Source organism: Phoenix dactylifera, chromosome 2 (assembly GCF_009389715.1).
Source record: "Phoenix dactylifera cultivar Barhee BC4 chromosome 2, palm_55x_up_171113_PBpolish2nd_filt_p, whole genome shotgun sequence".
In the NCBI taxonomy this organism is placed as follows: domain Eukaryota; kingdom Viridiplantae; phylum Streptophyta; class Magnoliopsida; order Arecales; family Arecaceae; genus Phoenix; species Phoenix dactylifera.
This window is the reverse complement of record NC_052393.1, coordinates 28,301,616-28,317,152: the sequence shown is the minus strand read 5'-3', so window position 1 is coordinate 28,317,152 and position 15,537 is coordinate 28,301,616. Positions and strand designations below refer to the sequence as shown.

Below are 15,537 nucleotides of genomic sequence, written 5' to 3'. Positions count from 1 at the left end.
AGGCTGGTTTGGGAAATATATTTTGGCTCAACGAAAGATAAATAGGGGAGTAGGTTATCGGAAAGGTTGCTTTCGACCGTTTGATAGGGACGACCGTTTGATACAATAGGCTATTGCCCTCCATCTTATGCTGATATACAGCACTCCATGGAGTGTCGCACTTGCTGATTTTGATAATTAATTAAACACAAAGCATGACAAGAACAATCAACTAAATTGGTTGACCAAAACAAACTGTGTAACCATTGCTGCACTTGACAAGCACAGGCAATAAATAGGCCAACCAATGCTTGGATTAATTGAGCAATTTCCAGAATCCTCATCAGTTGTCACGTATCATATCCACCGTCCAAAAAAACCTTATTAGAAGATGCCGATCTCATCAGCGGCGCGCCGATCTCGACCCGTTCGCCACTGAAATTTAAATTCAGAAGATGCCCAAAATGCCCTCGAATCATCGGCATTCTTTGTGGGCCCTGGAGATGGCATTTTCGTCCGAGACGGTCATTTAAATCGCAGATATCTCTTCGGGTGACGTCACCGTGGACTCCCCACCACAATATATAACGGCTCCCTTTCACATTTCGGGTAAGCCAGGTTATCATATCGGCGCTTCTCTCCCTCTCGCTCGCTCGCTCGCTCGCTCGCTTCTGGCGATGGAGCTCTCGGCGGGCGGAAATCTTGTTCTCCAGAGGCGGTTGGGATTTCTCCTGGCGATTTCTTCTTTCTTTCAGGTGGGGAAAAGAGCAAGGTTTTTTTTTGTATGATCTCTCTCCTTGCTGTCTTCCGTGGATATTTGTTATGTAGCTTGATTTCTTTTACGTTCTTGGAGTGGAAATTCGTTGAGTTCTTGAACTACGGTTTTGTTTTTCTTGGTTTTCTGTTGATGAATCGAGTGGGTTTAGATAATCTCAGATTCTTGTCTTGATTGAAGTGTGGTTAAATATTGGTGACTTTTCAGTGTGTTTTAAAGATTTCTTTCTCCGCCCCCGGATCTTGAGTTGTTTGTTAATTGTTTTGCTAGTTAAGGTCTTCGGATTGGAAGCATTGATGGGTGGGTTTTAGGAAGAAATAATGCAAGAAGGGTGATGATTATGGGAATGTGGAGTTTAAAGATTTATATCCATTTTCTTTTTTGGTCCCCGGATTTTGAGTTCTTTATTAATGGTTTTGCTATTTAAGGTCTTCGGATTTGAAGGATTAATGGGTGGGTTTCAGGATGCAAGAATGCAAGAAAGGTGATGATTATGGAAATGTGGTGTTTAAAGATTTCTTTGCACTTTTCCGCCCTCGGATTTTGAGTTCTTTTTTAATGGATTTGGTTTTTAAAGTCTTCGGATTTGAAGCATTGATGGGTGGGATTTAGGAAGAAAGAATGGGTGATGATTATGGTAATGTGGAGTTTAAAGATTTATATCCATTTTCTTTGTTGGTCCCCGGATTTTGAGTTCTTGGTTAATGGTTTGCTATTTAAGGTCTTCGGATTTCAAGCATTAATGGCTTGGTTTCAGGAAGAAAGAATGCAAGAAAGGTGATGATTATGGAAATGTGGTGTTTAAAGTTTTCTTTGCACTTTTTTCCGCCCCCAGATTATGAGTTCTTTGTTAATGGTTTTGGTATTTAAAGTCTTCGGATTTGAAGCATTGATGGGTGGATTTTAGGAAGAAAGAATGCAAGAAAAGTGATGATTATGGAAACGTCGAGCAAAGTTTGTTCTTGGATTTTTTTCTTTTTGGCTCTGGTTTTCTGTTTTTTGCTGTTGAATTGGGTATTTTAACTGTTTGAAAGAAGCTTTTTTGTCTGAACTGATGAGGATATTTGAAAAACTTAATGTTTGGAGTATTTACTCTCTATGTTTGAATATGTTGTCCTGGGTGCTTGAGGATTTTCAATCTTGGTTGGTGGCTTTTACTTTCAGACTTAAGCCAGAGCATAGAGAGAAGTCAAGGTGATCATGCTAGAAATGGAAATATTAGTTTGTTATTGTTGCATTTAATGGTGTACATTAGGTAAGGGAATGATTGGTGGACAATATTTGGTTGGCCAAGATATAGCTTTTTATGGTTTCTTTTTAGTATATGGACAGAGTCTGAAATAGACTGCTCATTTCTTTTTATGGTTTTTGGTGTTGCTGAGACAGAGATGTATGGAACAGAACTCCTGTGAGTTGTCATTGACATTGGTAAATTCTCTAATTCTTAGTTATGAAATGATGTTTTGTTATGAGATTTCAAGTTCAAGGTAATGGCAGTTGGTTTCCGTGGTTATCCTTTTAGTCACTTGAAATCCTATTCTCACCTGCATGTGGAATTGGTTATGTTGTCCAAACAATTCTTTGATGGTTCAATCTTGGCCCTTGCCTCATTCATTGACTGTAGGTAGTATAGTATTTAAATCAAGTTAATCCACAAGCCTTGTCACTTTAATTATATGGTTTATCATGACATAAGAGTATTGCATATGTGAACTGGTTAATTTTGAAACAGAAGGTTGCTCAGATGGTAAGGCCATAACGTGTTCTGAAAATGAAAGGCTGCGACCTTCTCTGGAAATGAAAAAAAGTTGTGATCAGTTCCTTCATATAATTTCTGGTCTTAATTTTTCTGTGGTTAATTTTATTCATTAGAATCGTTGATTTAAACATAGAGTAGTAGAGGAAGATTAGGCTCGGGAAGAGTGATGGTTTGGGGTGGGTTAATTGATGTCCAGATGCAACATCGGGGAGCATAATGATATCTGTCAATAGAATTTAGAAATTATTTTTGCTTTTATTTTTTTCTTTTACATCTTCGCATTCAAATATGCAGATCACTCTTCTTGTGTCTCCAGTTGGTGCTCAGAGGTCCAATGCTACAACAGTGTAAGGGCACTTCCTAACATATCTTGACTAATAATGTCCACTTGGGTAAACATATTCTAGATATAGGCCTTTAGCTCTTTTTCTTTATGATGGATATAATTCAGGTTAGAAATTTTAATTCTTACATCCCATCTGGCAAAATGCTCTTATGTTTCCATTACATGGTGTTAAGTATGAATGTCGTTCCTTCTTTTTTCTTGCTGATGATGGGACATTATTTCTCTGTTAGAGAAGGATTGGTGAATTATTTTGTAACAAATCAATGACTGATTCCATTGAAGCAGGAATGCCATTGCTTTAGAAAACTAGCAAATCCTTCCAACAGAATGATGAAGGCCATACCATCTTATGGAGGCATTGGAAAAAACTTTTTGTGCAATTTTACTAGTTCTCATTCAAGATGTCTGATTTCATCTGGTTCTGCATCTTGTGATTCATAGGAATAATTTTGAGTTCGGCATGTTTAAGATGATTAGTCAAATTTGAAATTCTGTTCTATAAGGGATAATGCTAAAAAAATCAGCAAATAATTTTTCTGATCTTTTATTATGACCAATGATTTCCGTAATGTGATATTTGGTTGTTCAGAAAACTATGGAAAAAGTGACTGATTTTCCAACGAAACATGAATATTTAGTCAAATTTGGGAAACAAATTTCTATATCAGTGTAGTTATCCAACTGTCCAGACAATTAGAAAACTTCATTTTTTAATAACACTAATAAGATTTTTTTGCATGTAAGACCTTTCCTTTTGTTCTAATTACATATAACAACCTGCCAGTACCTGTGTTTACAACATGATACAAATGATCCTTAACTAATTCCTGATAGCACCTCCATTAAATTGCTGTCACATAAGTTGACCATAGTCCTTGTTTAAACTAACCCATGGTACAAAATGATGAATTTACCCTTAATTCCTCTTAAAGAGCAAGGTTCACCACTTTTCTTAATTCCACATTGTGCAATTTTTCCTAACTTTTCTCCTTCCCTCGGTGATCCCTCAAACGATGCCCTTAAGCTACGCCTTGATGGCTCTGGCTTAATGTCCTCATTGCTACTCTCAAGACCCCTCCCTTAATGCCCTCTCCATTGCTCTTGAAGAATTCTCCCTTGCCATCATTGCCATTGCCCTCAACGACGCCCTCTCTTACTGGCTTTTAGCGCCCTCCTTGATGAGGCGTTCTATCTCCCTCCTCTTGCCACCCCTTCTCACAACCAAACATGTCATCACTTCCACCCCCCTCACTTGTGAGAATAGGTGTCATTGGGCAATTAGGCCATAGAAAGCTAGACTCGATTCCAGTGAAGTCGAGATCGTAATAACCATCCAATGAGAGGAAGCATTCATTAAGATATTCATAGAAAGCTAGGCTTGATTCCAGTGAAGTCGAGATTGTAATAGCCATCTAGTGAGAGGAAGAATTCATTAAGATGGTCATCCTTGTGATTGAACATGGTGTCCATTGATGTGATATAGTCTAGCTCTAAGTACAGATCAATGTCAGAGAAGAAATCCTCCAATTTGAGCTTCAATTGCTCCATTGATTCCTCTAGATGTAAGTTTAGGAGGCGCCATAAAGATGGCCGCATTTGCCTTAGTCTCCTTGTCGACAAGGCATAGTAGGAACACACCATTGGCTGTGGTGGTGGACCTAAGGACGAATTAGAGTCGAGGAAGGGGAGGACTCGAAGGTTGGAGGTGTGCATGTTAGTGTGGCTTGTGGCATTGAGGGCTGCCATAGTGGCCTTGTACATGACCCTTGTAGGGGCTTGCCCTGTATACTTGTCGCAAAACATGGTCATGAGTCATGACAATAGGTAAGTGGGTTGGCACTGTAGACAAATGTGTCATACTTGTAACAATGATAGACCAAGTTGACATGGATATAGAGGAGCACGACAAGGTCTTGCGTGAGTCATAATTCTTTGCTTGCAACCTCAATAAGTGCCTTTCTTTCCCGCTTTCCTCTCCAACTTCTTCCTCTTACCCTTCCTCCCTCCCTCTTTCTTAAGGGGTGAGAAGAGCAAAGAGGTTTTCAAAAGCCTATGTTGAATGCATCAAGCTCTCATGGACTCTAAGGTTGCAAGGGGAAAGAAGCCCAGCTTATAAAAGAGAGGAAAAGGTAATTTTAGTCACATAATTATAATACCTTACCCTAATGCTGAAAATAATGGCTATTCACTCTTTTGTTAATGGAATCATAACTCAAGGGGCTATTAGGGAATTTGTTAAGGATTATTTGTCGAACTGAATATGAACAATGCAAATCATTATATGTAATTATAGCAAAAAAAACTGTAAATAAACAAAAAAACCTAAATAATAAAGGAACAAGGTTTATACTTAGTTTATAGAAGGTGAGATAAGATGATGAATGTGAAAGAATATTACGAGGCATTTGATTTTTGTGCTAATAGATTAAAGTGACCATCATGGGTGATCTCTAATGATTGAAATATCCCTATAGTTGGTTAATTGATTTGTAAATGCATTAAGAAATTAAAATTGATATCTTGTTAAGATATTTATTATCACGACATAAACCAGAATTTGTATATACAAATGTAAAACGGATTTGCAACTTAATCATGAGAATACCACATAATCTGGAAAGTTGAATATATTATGGATACTAAACACAAGTACGATGTATTACTTAAATGAAGGTACAATATATATTCATACATATAGACACACACACATACACTTGACAATCCCCTTGAAATTCATCTTTGTCATTCAAAGAGAGTTTGCCGAGCAAGGAGGTCACTTAATAGCATGATACCGTGTTTTGATGTTTGCATTCTCTAGTTCAAGTTAGATACCTTTTTTGTGTTGAAATATATCTCTAAATTTTCAAAATATTTTGGAAACTTTGTGTCGAAATCTATACCTAGAATTTTCAAATTATTTTGGTATTATTTTGGTCACACATGTGCCAGTAGTCTTGTAAATGTAGTAGCTGTTAGAAAGAAATCCTAAAATGTAGTAAACATCAAGATCTTCACTGAAAGAAAAAAAGGAAAAACTGCTGGATGACATCTGTTAATGACATGGTGTGAAATAAATGAGAAACAATCATGAGAGAAGGAAATGATTTGATGGAGACATGAAGTGACTGGCAGCAATAACTTCTAGTGATCATTTTTCATTTACAAGTTTTTTCTTGGTGTATAACCAGTTTTTAACTCCTTTGTCACTTATGAAAGCAGAAGTTCCATTTGCCTTCCTGAAATATGATCATTGATGATAACATCTGTTAATGACATGGTGCGAAATAAATAAGAAACAATGGTGAGAGAAGGAAGAGATTTGATGGAGACATGGGGTGTCTGGCAGCAATAACTTCTACTGATCATTATTCACTTGCAAGTTTTTTCTTGGTGTATAACCAGTTTTTAACTCCTTTGTCACTTCTGAAAACAGACGTTCCATTTGCCTTCCTGAAATCTGATCATTGATGATAACATTGTCCATTTTATTTTAGAAACTCACTTTTTCTTTTTTTTCATTTTAAACATTTTACTGTTTTCCTTGCTTCAGAAAGACATATGCAGAAGGTTATTGTTCAATGTATGGTATTTGTGGGCATCGCAGTGACGGAAAGGATTTGAACTGCCCTTATAATGTTCCTTCTGTGAAGGTACTTGGTGACATATCTTGATTATCATTTTTATATATGTATGCAAGATTATAGTTATTTAGTGTTGCCAAGTTATCATTTTACCATGAATATGTGTCAAGGGAAAGAAATTGATGATCTTCTTTCTCTTTGCATCTAAGAAAAGTGTGGGTGAGATGTTGTCACTGTATTCATGTGTCTCTTCATACTTTTCTTGCTAAAATATATTTCTTTATGTACCTGTAACCTTTAGTAATATTAAAATCAACTAAAATTGGACTCTTGATCAGTTAAGTTTTTTGTTTTCCTTTTCAGCCAGATGAGTTGCTGTCATCAAAGATCCAGAGTTTGTGTCCAACAATCACGGGCAATGTCTGCTGCACTTCAGACCAGTTTGACACATTACATGGGCAAGTCCAGCAAGTAAGATTTGTGGCTAAAGTGACACTGTTAGCATTCACTAGCATGATCACTCCTTAAGAAGAGAACATTCATCAATGTGCTATTCCAATTTCTTGTTTGCTAAAGAACCCACGGCTTGTTACGCTGCTTTTCACATGCTTAGATTTGCAAACCCAGAGTCTCTTACACTAATAATTGTACATTTTTTCTGAGAGAAAATAAAAAAAAAGTATTTTGTATTCCTTGATTTCTGGTGCTTCATTTTAGTGGCATCCTGTTTTGGATCCTTGATTACTTTTACTCCTATTTGAAACACAAAGCTAAGGGCCTTTTCTGTTCTCATCATCTGCAATCATGCATGCTAAGGACGTTCGCAGGAATGCTAAAATCTGTGGGCTTCTAGTTATTATTTTTGTGTCACGTAAAAAATTACAAGATGTGGGCTTATAAAATACTAAATACTTGCTGGTTTACATTATTAATAAACTAATCTGCATTGTCCTCAAGCTTAGCAATTTATTACCTTTCTTTTAAAATTATTATTAAATGTTAGTGACAAGTTGAGATGCCATTTTGGAGAATCAACAAATATTAGAGAAACAGAACTTCTTAGTTCAAGGTATAACATTTTCAAATCGTGTTCTGGTCATATTTATTTTATTTCAGGAAATCAAATATTCAACAAAAAAAAAAACAAAACAAAATGGAAAAATTTATAAAAAGCTCATATATATCTTAACATAATAGATAGAGAATACCAAATGAAAAGAAAAAGTGTCCAAGCAATTTTTATATATTCTTTGATCTCTCCAGCCCCCCACCCTTTTTCTGGGCTACATTAGATTATCTGCAACTAAATCCTCCGGTCGCATCTTTCAGTATCAATTGTAACATCTTATATCTACATAAATCCAAAGACCAGTCAGTTGTAGTATTGCATTCATATATTATATTTGTTATCATGAAGCCTCTTAGTTTAGCAATGTCAGTAACATCTGTCCATAAGAAGTCATATTCTCTCGACGTTGAATTTTGTCTGCTAACATATTCTGCCACACTTTCAAGTCCTTTTCAATTAATATGTTCTTCCCACTTGTTCGATCAGCTTGTGGGAATTCTTTGAGTTGTCTGTGCTTTGCAGTCTGGATTTGTATTCATAGTTCTTATAAATAAAAAAGAGCAGATATAGGCATCATGATAAAATATTTTGGTCTATTGATGACAACTAACTCTTGCAGGTAAGAAATAAATCACAACTGGTGCATATTTTACCTCTCCCTTTTTTTTTCATTTTTTTAATGTTTTAGGAAAAAAACTAGTGGATTCATCTGAAGTCATCTGAAGTCATCTGGTTCATCCAAAACAATATCAGTTCTGATATTTACAGAAACATGCTTGAACTAAGTTTTTATCCATTTAGGTGTATTGTTCCAGTTTGGTAGGGGACAAATTTTGTTAGGATTGTTTTAGTCCATCACCTAGGTTTACTCTTATCTTTGGTTTAATCTCATACATAATCTCTGCTTAGTTGCAAGCTCCATTCATTACTCATGTTACTTACATGGTTGTTCTTTGTTTTTCTTAAATTCTTTTCATACTCTTTCTTTTTTTTCCCTTTTTTTTTTTGTGCAATACCCACTTAATTGTTCATGTGATATATTTTGCAGGCTATTCCTTTTCTTGTGGGATGCCCAGCATGCTTGAGGAACTTTTTAAATCTTTTCTGTGAGCTTTCTTGCTCTCCAAATCAAAGCCTTTTCATCAATGTGACTTCTGTCATGAAGGTCCTTCTTTTTCTTTATTGCTGTAATCTATTTGCAGACAAGGATTTGATTTGAGTTTATGGCTTCCTGTTTTGATAAACTACTAAATAGTACCGATCGTGTTGGTCCTTGTGATAATTTCTTGTTCCAGTTCCTTCATGTTGTTAACTATTGTATATGTTCTTTTCTCCCTCCTCTCACCCCTTCCTTTCGAAGTGAATGGCATATATATGTCCATATGCTGTAAATATGGATTATGATTAAATTATAAACAAATGACTATGATGTACATTCATATATATATATATATATATATATATATATATATATATATATAAATTAATTCTTATGTGGTTGCAGGGCAATGATAGTTTGACCGTTGATGGCATAGATTTTTATATAACTAGACAGTATGTAGAGGAGTTATTTAATTCATGCAAGGATGTGAAGTTTGGGACTATGAATACTCGTGCAATCGATTTGGTTGGTGCAGGTGCTCAAAATTACAAAGGTGAGAGGTGCCATTGTTTTATGTGTAATGCATGGTTGCAAGTAGAATGTAAAGTTTGTGTGCCTTTGTAATTGCCTTGGTATCATGCTTAAAGAACTAAGCAGACTAAGAGAAGTAGGAGTATGGATGTTCTTGGCCTAGGGACGTTTTTCCTTTGCTTCTTACTAGTTCTTACATAATGTAAAAACGATTATATTACTCATTTTTGAGTTTGATATGGTAAGTTGATGAAGATTTCCCTCGTACCTATTCCCTCAATCTGATCGTTCTTGGTTCTGCATCATTTTGTTATATCAACATGTGCTATATACTCTCTGCGGTGTTATTACCTTCACCTCCAGTCGTTCTGTCATTGCACCCATATCTTTATACTCTTACACTGACATTTTGTTGTATGGACAAGTTCTAACTTTGAAAGTTGTTGCTTTCATTAGTTTCTTTGTTATGTTCAACTGATGGAATGTAAATCGTACTTGTAATTTTGGGTGGTTTGATCTTATGGTTCTGATTGTTTTTTTCAGAGTGGCTTGCATTTCTTGGTCATCAAGCAAATCCTAATGAGCCTGGTTCACCATATGCAATAGCCTTTCGATTGGATCTTAATGACTCATCCGGGATGAAGCCCATGAATGTTACTGCTTATTCATGTGGTGACCCTTCTCTTGGCTGTTCATGTGGTGATTGTCCTTATTCTTCTGTATGTTCTGAGTCTGCCTCACCTGCTCCTCATGAGAAACAAGCATGTGCTATTAGAATTGGCTCTTTAAAGGTACAGCCTAACTTGCCTGGTTGCTTTTTGATGTGATGAAATCTGATGGTCTGTTGTTTTAAGTCACTGTGATAACATGAAACTGGCATATTGTACACAGCATAATAGGAAAGGTAGCGTATTTACTGTATGTGTATCTTTTTAATTGAAGTAATTCTTGGATGAACTAACCTATAGCATCTTTCCTTTTGTAAGAACAGAAGCCTTTTTGAGATCTAATGGGATCTTATTAGCAAGGAAATTGGTTCTAATTGTAATCCCCTGCCCTCACCATGGTTGCATTCTTGCACTTCTTATCCAAGTTTCTTTTTTTCCCCAATCCCATTCTACTTCTTTCTCTGTCCCACTTGCGATCTTGATCTTTCAATTAATCTTGATTCTACTATGAGTCTTTGTTTGACCCAAATATTGCTCCAGCTGTATTACAATCCTCATGCAATACATGGGATTGGGAATGTGCTAGAATCCTTTAGAATAGCCATTCATGTACCCTTTGACCTTAATGTTAGTCAATGTTACATGGCCCAAGGTTTTATGTCTGGATATGAGGTTTCATACCCCTTGCTTATTTGGCATGGCACAACATGGTACCCGCTGATCTCAGCATATGGTAAATGTGCGAAGTTGGAACAACACCTATATCATGTGTCAGCACAGTACCACCATACTAGTTCCTTACTAGTCTGATGCTTTTTGCAAGCGTCTAACTCAAGAAGATGGAAAAAAAAGATACAGGGATGTGGGGGATAAATACAAATTTAACAAAATTGTTTTGTATTTGTACCTTCACATATAGTTTGGTTAAACATTAAAAATATGTTGCAAGGTCGTTCAGTGTCCATGTTTTTTATTCAAACTTCCCAGTAACTGTATAAGAAAAGGCAGTTTTCAAAATTAATCCAATACATGCATCCTTGTCTAATTTCTCTAAAAAACAGAACTTCTAATGTCAAATAGGATGGTCAAATTACTTGTTGGAAGAGTCCAACTCTTGACCAATCTATGAAAGCTGTAACCAAGGAACTTCATAAGTATCCAAGTGTTTGGCATATATCTGATTTAGATAAGTATCCAACTCAGGTATTTGGACCTGGGCACAAGTGTCTGTCTAACACTAATGCCAGTTGCTACTTTAATAATGACTAAATCTTGTCATAATGTTATCCCTTCTTGCCTTGGATCATACCTAGATTCATGAATAGGATGTAATTTTTTTTTCTGGGTCCTGAATTCCTTTTTTTAGTTCTTAATGCAACCGATTCAATGCACTTCTTCAAGAAACTTAAAGAAAACTTAATGTTCCAAGCATGGTCTGCCGTACCGGTCCGTACCGGCCGGTACGGGCCGGTACGTACCGGTCCGGCCTGGGACCGGTACCGGATCAGCGTAAAATCCGGTACCGGTAATTTATTGTTGAAGAACCGGTACGGACCGGTACGCCACCGGTTCGGACCGGTACGCCACCCGTACGGACCGGTACGGGACCGGTTTCGTACCGGTCCGGGCCGCCACCGGTACGCTGACCGGTACCGGTACGGCGGACCTTGGTTCCAAGCACTTATTTTGGATGCCCAAAAATATATGTCTTGATGATCTGTTTTAACAATCTCAATAACCATAGTTTGATTGTATTTTAAATCTAACCTTATTGCAGACCTAGTCAAATCTTAATCTCAGTTCTTCTGGATTCATTTTAGACTCAACATCAATATCACCTATGCTTCAAGTCACAAATTGAACCTGCATTCATTAATTGAGATCCAAATCTAGTACTACACTGCTAGTTCAAAGCTAAATTTGTTTCTTGACTGGGTCTATCTTGTCAAAGTTATAACTGAAATATTGATATAAATTGCAGTCTGTACAATCGTGGATCTTACTTATTTTTCATCAATTCTTTTACTCCGATTTGTCTATCACACTGTTTGAAAGTTTATGCTAGATCTTTTGTTGTTATCATTTATTACATTGGTTGAATGTTTACTCAAATTGTGATTAATTGGCACTAGAGAGCCAAGACAGCCATATAATTTGAGGACATGAAAATTCTAATAATATTAGACAATTTCAATGCTGGAAACATGAATCAAGAATCAAGATTTGATCTAAGGATGATAGAGTTTAAAATACAATTCAATTTATTTAAATGCGTTAAGTTCAATATTTGTTTTAACCTGAAAGTTACATGATGATTGATGACTTGGTTAATATTTGTCTATTTAGCTACCAGATCTGCTAAGATTGTTCATGCCTACTTTGATGCTGATTTGGCAGGTAATCCTGCTGATTGGCATTCCAGCAATAGCTTCTTTCTTGTCATTTTAGAGACTCTTATGTATTGGAAGAGCAAGAAGCTGGATATGGCATCTCCATTCTTGTGCTTAGGCAGTTGTATTGTTCAGTAACTTATTGTTTGTCATCTCTTGCAAATGAGTGCTGTTTTTACAGTTCGTACTCCCTTATGTTGTTACCCCTGCAATTGCAATTCATATTGTAGATAGTCTAGTTTTTCAAAAGTAGGCAAAACACATCTTATTTGATTGCCACTTTTGGCCATTAGTTTTATCCTTATACCTTTTTACTCTATTTACCTTCTACCATGCTCATTAACTTTTTCATGAAGACCCATACAACCCATGCATTATAAAGATCTTGTTAGAAAACGCTTGCCCATTGGTCCAGTGTGAGTTTGAGAATTGTTGTTACTATTTCTCCTTTTATTGTTTTCACTTGCCAGATACTATGTGTAGGGGCTTGTTAGAACTGTAAATTTGTAATTGTGTTTATAGATGATAATTTTTCCTAAAAGGGTCAGATTGCAGCATTGTGCAAGCATCCATCCATCTTTCCTCAAGTTTCAAGCGTTATTCAGTTTCAGCCCAATATTCAGTTGATCTCAGCAATTTAGTGGATTTACTAGTGATGATGTGGCCATGTGCTTCTGGAAACAAAATGACTGCATAGATGATATATTGGTGCAATCCAATGAGGATCTAGTCAAGGGTTGAACCCAAAACCGTACAACTATTTGCTGTCTTCTTGAATGCCTTTATCTAAATAAAATTGGTTAGTTTTGGAGTGACAAAACATGTTATTCAATAGCTCTGAGAAATGGTTGACAATTAACTTGACACAGTCGACATCTGAAGCAATAAGTATTCTTAAGTTTTGATTGTAGAAACAATTTTTAAGTTTACGCCTTTATACTTCTTTTTTTTTCATATATAATAAATGTTATATAATTTTTTGTCCTTTCTGTTTTAAATGATTTAGTTTTTGTTGCCTGCAGGTCAAATGTTTGGATTTTTCACTAGCAATTCTGTACCTTCTCATAATTTCTGCATTTTTAGTATGGGGTTTGTTACACAGAAAACAAGAAAGAACAGATCCATCTAGAACAAAACCGTTGCTGAATGTGAAGGATGAATATGAGCTCCATTCTGTTAATAAGCAGGAAATTTCTATTCAGCCTACTCAGGTGCATATTTATATGTATTGTTGTTTTATCCGATTCATATTTTATTTCTCATTTACAAACGATCATAGTGCTATTATTGTTATCATTTTTCTCTTTTTGTCACCTTAGACATATAATGGTATATTTTACTTAGATGTATTATCAACTTAATCTTCTTGCTTAGTAAAATATTCCATGTTTTTCTTTTCTTTTTTGTAGTGTTTCTGCTTTAAAATATTCACTTCTTTTCATAGGAATTTGTAAAATATTGCTAGCTGAGTAAAAACTTAATTCTTTATAATTGTAGTTATAATTTATTGATTATCCTTATCTAGTTTGTTTTAATGTTTACCTAGCATTACCTTTTTTTTAAAAGTGTTGCAACAAGTTTATATGTGGAAATATTGAAGGAAATGCCATATGGGGTTGGAACTAGCTTAGCTCTGGCCTGTGTCAAGCATATATCGAACCCATCTTGATTTCCTTTCAGATCATCATTTCACGCCTAGACTGAACCTCGTGGTTAATATGGTTTGGTTTGATTAGATCCAAGGTCCGCAATCTCGGTACTGGGTACCGTCTCAATACCTTATCGGTTCAGTATGGTACACTTTTGTACTGAAATAAGTTTCTAACTATTTTTTTTAATTTTTATCTCGGTACGCCTTGGTACGGACCAGTATGCACCTCGGTATACCTCGTTACGGAGTAGTGTGGGTATTACGGGGTTTGTACCGACTTAAAGGTGTGTTTCATATCAGCTCTTTTGGTACGGTATGGTACGTCCCGTACTGAATGGTATGGGGCGGTACGGCAGACCTTGATTAAGGTCCGCCGAATTGATACTGGGATCCATACCGATCGGCAGGCGAGTCGGTACGGTATCGGTTTGGTACCATATCGATACGCTTGGGCGTGCCAGTTTCGAGCTGGCACTCCCTTTTTTTTTAAGTTTTCAAGTTTGATTAATTGGTAATCAATTTTTTTCAACTTTTTTGATGATTTTAAGTATGATTTTCAACTTCTATCCAAACGACGTTGTAGTCTTGTATGTTCATCCTATAAATAACGTGTGCCAGGTTATAAGCACTCTTGGATTTTTTGTTGAAGCTCTGACTCTAAGAGGTATCCTCTGGCTGATAGTACGACTGTAGAGGGGCCCATCCGAATATACCGGCAGCAAAATTTGACCCGTAAGATGCTCTGTGCTGCGTAGGGTAGTAGCCACTGGAAGATGCCTCAAACACACCATATCCATATCCGTATGGGTCCAGTATAAGATGCCTGTGGCTGTGGATAATAGGATCCACTATAAAACTCAAAATTTGATACGTCTATGGATCCTACTCTACATGCGAGGTCATCTGCAGCTGCATCATGTCCTCCTGAATGACCTTGAGGAGCCAGTCTTCTATATGCAATCTTATCTTTGCGGGCTTTGTCAGATCGTCCACTGTGGTTCCGATCCTGTGTAGCATGCATAAACTGGAACTCTTTGGTGCATCAAAGACCACCCTGCAGCTGTGTCTCATGACAGTGATCTCCTATCCTCCACTTCATGACCAGTAGATCCATAACTACCAGAACTATCATTGTTGCTGCTTCAGGACTTCTCCTCTACACTCTCTATTGGGGTTGTAGGCGTCTTTTGTTTTCTAGGACTCCAGACCCTTCGTGCCTCTCTTTGCCTGGCTATGCTGCCCTCCTGATCAAGTCGACCCGATAGTATAGTGGCCTTATCCAAGCATCTCTCGATCATGTCTTTGAGAGGATGCCTCGGACAAGGAGTCATGTGGTGATTGGCTCCCCTGCGGATGTGACTGATCAGTTGTAAGAATGCATGGAATATTAAGCTCAGCCCATTGCCCTGCATCGACTCTAGCCTTGCTGGCTACGAAGCTGGCCGGTCGTAGAGGCGATCCTGGCTCATCAATCTTCGGCTCTTCCTGCTGGCCCACAAGCCATCTGATCATAGGATCATTGTCATCATCAACAAAAGTATTATGGATTGAATTTGAGCTCCACTTCCTCCTAAATGCTACTTAAGTTAAGTTACCTCTTCTAGACATAAGGCCGTTCAAGGATCGCCAAACTGGTACTGGTATCTATTACCGGTTGGCCACCGGACCGACCTGGTACCGGTATCG

General features: G+C 36.9%; 1 protein-coding gene across 6 annotated transcripts in view; it reads left to right on the top strand.

Moving 5' to 3' along the window:
- The first annotated feature begins 583 nt into the window (after positions 1-583).
- Positions 584-15,537, top strand: part of LOC103723575 (NPC intracellular cholesterol transporter 1-like) — a 112,632-nt gene continuing 97,678 nt past the window's right edge. For 3 of the 6 annotated variants that reach the window (XM_039123864.1, XM_039123862.1, XM_039123860.1), the window contains exons 1-9: positions 594-734; positions 2,141-2,182; positions 2,808-2,860; positions 6,410-6,509; positions 6,804-6,911; positions 8,558-8,674; positions 9,014-9,164; positions 9,686-9,933; positions 13,223-13,411. In XM_039123864.1, the coding sequence (XP_038979792.1) occupies positions 657-734; positions 2,141-2,182; positions 2,808-2,860; positions 6,410-6,509; positions 6,804-6,911; positions 8,558-8,674; positions 9,014-9,164; positions 9,686-9,933; positions 13,223-13,411 (1,086 nt within the window). In that variant the 5' untranslated portion in view covers positions 594-656. Of the gene's footprint in view, positions 735-2,140; positions 2,183-2,807; positions 2,861-6,409; positions 6,510-6,803; positions 6,912-8,557; positions 8,675-9,013; positions 9,165-9,685; positions 9,934-13,222; positions 13,412-15,537 lie in introns of all 6 variants that reach the window. The other 3 variants (XM_039123863.1, XM_039123861.1, XM_039123865.1) reach the window with 3 other exon arrangements.